At 58.3% G+C, this 5,263-nt stretch overlaps 1 protein-coding gene across 1 annotated transcript; it reads right to left on the bottom strand.

Annotated features, from left to right (window-relative positions):
• Positions 1-908: 908 nt before the first annotated feature.
• On the bottom strand, positions 909-4,315 carry BMP4 (bone morphogenetic protein 4). The gene is made up of 3 exons (XM_069858998.1): positions 4,231-4,315; positions 2,913-3,289; positions 909-1,945 (listed from the first exon to the last, which is right to left on the bottom strand). Exons 2-3 carry the CDS (start codon positions 3,280-3,282, stop codon positions 1,104-1,106), a joined length of 1,212 nt encoding a protein of 403 aa, XP_069715099.1. The 5' UTR covers positions 3,283-3,289; positions 4,231-4,315; the 3' UTR covers positions 909-1,103.
• Positions 4,316-5,263: the final 948 nt, after the last annotated feature.

The raw sequence follows: 5,263 nt of genomic DNA, 5'->3' as shown, positions 1-5,263 counted from the left end.
TGCCCCTTTCGGGGTCGGGGGGATGGAAAGCTTTAATCGTTAAAGGAAAAGAAGAAGAAAAGGGGAAAGAGGAGGGTAGAAACGCGTCATGCACTCTCGCCTTCTCCCCTCCTTGTCCTCTCCCGCGATCACCAAGGATGCCAGCCCCATGCACGCACCCCACAGCACAGATCCCTCTTTTCCCAATCAAACACATCCCATCTGATGCATTCAAGGCAGGGGGTTTGAGCCCTAGATACCTCCAACCATACCTGCTTGGCTCTGATCACATTCCTGCTCAGAAGCAATTTGGAGAGGACACAGCACAGGTAGCTATTAACTAACACATATTTAACTGCTCCAGTTATCTTCTTTTTTTTTTTTGGCATTGTAATGGGGCGATTTGATCTTCAAAGGACCCGCGCAAACCTTTGAAGCTTTCCAAAGAAGCCAATCTCCAGTGGGTAGGGGAGGAGGTGTGTGTGTGTTGGGGGGGGGGAAATGTTAATAGTTTTAAAACCTGGGGAATACTGAAGATGGACGAAGGGTATAAAACCTAGTGGGTTTAGCATAAAGCCCTCAGGTAAATCTTCACCTTCTTTTCAAATGCATTTTTGGTGGGTTGCTTTGCAAAGGGCTTGGGCCAGGTTAGCAAGGTCAGCTCTAGAAGCGAGTCTGAATCTCCAGGGACCCTCATCTCCCATGTGGCGCAGCCCCAGCACAGGGGGATCCGCGGTACCCGGCGAGGAATGGAAAGATTAAAAAATTTGCAAAGCTTTTCAGCAGAAAACAGGGAGGGAAGCAGGGGTGCGGGAGAAGATAGGAGGAAAGAAGATAAATCCCCTGCTGCCCTCCCAGCCAGCACAGCCTCAGCAGCACCCTGAGAGGCGAGACACGAAATGCGTTTACCTTTAAAATAATGACTCATTTTATTTTTTTCTTTTAATACGTAGTTATAAATATATTTTGTCAAAATATATGATCATTATTGTCAAAAACATTTGCACATAAAGTCATAAATAAGGTCAAGGTGAACGTTTAGTTTAGAGAAGAGTCCAGCTATAGCAAGCAGTTCTGGGGTGGGACGGGAGGGGGAGAGGAGGGGAGGGCGGCGAGGAGGGGGGTCAGCGGCACCCGCACCCCTCCACCACCATTTCCTGGTAGTTTTTCAGGACCACCTTGTCATACTCATCCAGGTAGAGCATGGAGATGGCGCTCAGCTCCGTGGGCACGCAGCAGGCCTTGGGAATGCTGGAGTTCACAGAGTTCACCAGCGTCTGCACGATGGCGTGGTTGGTGGAGTTGAGGTGGTCGGCCAGAGGGAAGGGGCAGTCCCCGTGGCAGTAAAACGCCTGGTACCCCGGCGGCGCCACGATCCAGTCGTTCCAGCCCACGTCGCTGAAATCCACATAGAGGGCATGGCGGCGGCAGTTTTTTTTGTTCTTGCGGGAACGCTGGTGCTTGGGGCTCCGTCGGGCTCTGCGGGTCAGCGCGTGGCCTCGCCCGTCGTGCCCAAAAGTGACCAGGAGCGGCCTGAGCTGAGCCCAGTCCCCGCGCCCTTGAGGTAAAGATCGGCTAATCCTGACGTGTTTGCCCTGATGAGTCTGTGCGTGGTGGAGGTGGGTCACCTCGATCACCAGCCCGTGGTTGGGTTGCTTGTCTTTGGTCCACCGGATCACGGCCGGGCTCACATCAAAGGTCTCCCAGCGCGTCACGTTGTGGTGCACCAGACGCGTGTCCAGCAGGCGCGTAATGGCCTGAGCGCGCTCCGACAACGGCTTCATCACTTCGTAAATGTTTATCCGGTGGAAGCCCCTCTCCCACGCCGCGCTCGGCTCCTCCACCTGCTCCCGGTACAGCCGCAGCTCCGCCGAGGAGATCACCTCGTTTTCCGGCACGCTGCTGAGGTTGAAGACAAAGCGGATCCGGGGCACCTCGCTGGGACCTGGGACGCTCTCCAGGTGCTCTGGAGGGGAGCAGGGCAGGGAAGGGAGCAGTACGAAAAAGCAAACAAGAGCTCATCAGCCTGAGGACACCCAGCCTCGGCACAAACCAACCCTTCACCTGCCTGGCACCCACCGGCACCGCTCCCCCACGTATCCCTCCCAGCTCCTGCCCCGGCACCGCTCGCTCGCCCTCCACATCCCTACGCTCCGACCAGGTCACCCCATCCCATTTTGCTTCCCCCCCTTCCTGCCTCGCTTCCCCTTTCAGGGAGGTTTTTTCCCATTTCACTTCCCCCTCCCTTCCCAATCTTTTCGAAATCATCTCCCCGGCGAGGTGCGGCACCACGGAGCACAGAGCTGCCTTGTTATGGGGCGCAGGGGGCAGAGGGAGAAAGAGAAGCAAATTCCAGCGCCGTAATGATGCGGCTGGATTAATAATTCAGATTTACTTTGGAAAAGAAACATCCGCTAGGAAACATTTGGATCAGATTACAAGGGCCTATTGAATAAACCTTATAAACACACAGCTGTAAGTATTAAATTCGAGTAGGGGGGTTTGGGGCTTTTTTTTTTTTTTTTTTTTCTAAAGAGCAAAACCAGGCAGCAAGCGCTTTGATAGTTCAAAAGAAACACACCAGGGGCGAGATCCCGCCCTCACTTTACTCCTGCATCTGATCCAGAGCCATTAAATCCACGCAAGCCCAGGGAGTGACCCCAAGGCAGGAGCACCGAAGGAAACTCGCTCTTGTCAACAGAAGCAAAGACCCCTCAAAATACGGTCAAGCTCGGGTTAAGCAGAGGATGCTGGAAAAACTACAGAGCAGCACGCCTGTCACCCCCACACGGCAGGGGATGAAGGGGGGGTTGCGGTTTTCCTCCCATAAATTTAGGGCTGGGCATGTTCTGCTTCTAAACGCCTTTGTGAGCTTCCAAAAGGGAAACCCAACTGCTACCGGGGCTGGGAATTCGCCTCCTCCCATCACTGACCTTCATGGTGGAAGCTCCTCACGGTGTTTGCTCGGCTGGTCGATCGCTCCGGGTACTGCAGGCTAATTTCCTGGAGGTTTTCCTCCTCTTCTCCGGACTGGAGACGATAGAGATCCAGCATGTAACTAGGAATGATGGCTGACTTGCTGGGCTGAGGCCGCCTTCGCAGCCCAAACATCTGCAGCAGAGTCGTTTCGAAACCCCGCAAGAGTTCATGGCTTTGGGCAGAGCGGCGTCCGGATCCAGATTGTCCCTGAAGCTCTGCGACTTTTTTCCTCCCGGTCTCCGGGATCAGGCTAGCGTGGTTCGTACCTCCTAGCAAGACTTGGCATAGTAGGATGACCATCAGCATTCGGTTACCAGGAACCATGGTGTCTCTGGGGTGTGAAAAACGCAACAACAAACAACAAGGAAAGTCAGGATGAGAAGCAAAGCCAACCCACCCCCACCCCCCTTCCAAATAACGTTAAAAATAATGATAATAATTAACGGGAAAAGGACATTCAAGAGGTTCTCAGTGGTGGGAACCGCGCTCACCCCGGGATGCTGCCCCACGGGCAAGGGGCCTCTGGAGCATCCTGGTCCAGCGATGGGGAAGAGGAGACAGCTCCGTGGGCAGGGGGCAAGGGATTGGGTCTCGGGGCAAGGCGGGAGTCGGGTCCCGGTCCCACAACTGGTTCCAGTCCCAGTCCTGGGGGGGGTCTGGGTTCCAGCGCAGGTCGGGGGTTTGGGTCCCGGTCTAAACGTGGGTCTGGACCTGGGTCCTGGTCTAAAGGCGGGTCCAGATCCCAGCCTGAAAGCGGGTCCGGATCCCAATCCTGGACTCAATGCGGGTCCAGATCCCAGTCTGGGTCCCAGTCTGAACACGGGGTCAGATCCCAGTCCAGATCCCAGTCTGAAAGTGGGTCTGGATCCTGATCCTGGGCTCAATGCAGGTCCAGATCCCAGTCTGAAAGCAGGTCCAGATCCCAATCCTGGACTAAACGCAGGTCCGGATCCCAGCCTGGGTCCCAGTCCGAACACGGGGTCGGACCCCAGTCCAGATCCCGGTCTGAATACGGGTCTGGATCCCGGTCTGGGTCCCGGTTGGAATGTGGGTCCGGATCCCAGTCTAAGCGAGGGTCCCGCTCCGGATCCCGGTCTAAACGAGGGTCCCGTTCCTACCGCAAAGGACCCGACAAAACCCTGAAAGTTCTACACCAAAAAAAAAAAAAAAAAAAAAAAAAAATTAAAAAAAAAAAAAAACAAAGGAAAAAAACCCCAAAAAGCGAAGCGACTCCGTGCAGTAAAAGGGGAGGAAGGAGCGGGCGGTACTCACTGACAGCAAGCAAGGCATATCAGCACAGTCCATGATTCTGGGGGCCCGGGGCCGCGGGTCCCAGCGCCGCCTCCGCCGCGGTCGCCGCCCGGGCGCTCTGCGGCCGCCCCGCCGCCCCGCTCGGTTTTTCTCCGGGCCCCGCGGTCACGTGGAGCCGGGAACGGCCCCTCCCGGCCCCCCCCGGCCCCGCCCGGCCCCGCGGGGGACGGCTCGGACCGCCCCGAGGCCCCGGCGGCGGGGGCGGCGCGGGCCGCTCAGGTGCGTCCCGGGAGCATCCCGGGAACGGGGCCCCGTCACCCCTCTCTGTCCCCGGGAGCATCCAGGGGCTGGGTCCCCTCCATCCCCCTCTCTCCCCAGGAGTATCCCGGGACCGGGTCCCCCTCACTCCTCTCTGTCCCCGGGAGCATCCCGGGACTGGGTCCCCTCCATCCCTCTCTCCCCCCGGGAGCATCCCGGGAACGGGGCCCCTTCACCCCTCTCTCTCCCCGGGAGCACCAGGGCCTCTTATCCCTCTCTCTCCCCGGGAGCATCCCGGGACCGGGTCCCCTTCACCCCTCTCTCTCCCCAGGAGAATCCCGGTACTGAGTCCCCTCCATCCCCCTCTCCCCGGGAGCATCAGGGCCCCTTATCCCTCTCTCTCCCCGGGAGCATCCCGGTACTGGGTCCCCTCCATCCCCCTCTCCCCGGGAGCACCAAGGCCCCTTCACCCCTCTCTCTCCCCAGGAGCATCCCGGGACTCGGTCCCCTCCATCATCCCTCTCTCCCCGGGAGCACCAGGGCCCCTTATCCCTCTCCCTCCCCAGGAGCATCCCGGGGCTGGGTCCCCTCCATCCCTCTCTTCCCGTGAGCACCGGGGCCCCTTCACCCCTCTCTCTCCCCGGGAGCATCCATGGGCCGGGGACCCTTATCCCTCTCCTTGTCCCCGTGAGCATCCCGGGGCTTGGTCCCCTCTCGCCCTGCTCTCTCCCCGTGAGAATCCCGGGACTGGGGCCCCTCCTGCCCCCCCTTCTCTCCCCGGGAGCATCGGGGTCCC

The sequence above is a fragment of the Phaenicophaeus curvirostris genome, chromosome 5 (assembly GCF_032191515.1).
Source record: "Phaenicophaeus curvirostris isolate KB17595 chromosome 5, BPBGC_Pcur_1.0, whole genome shotgun sequence".
NCBI lineage: Eukaryota > Metazoa > Chordata > Aves > Cuculiformes > Cuculidae > Phaenicophaeus > Phaenicophaeus curvirostris.
This window is presented reverse-complemented; position numbering and strand designations above follow the sequence as displayed.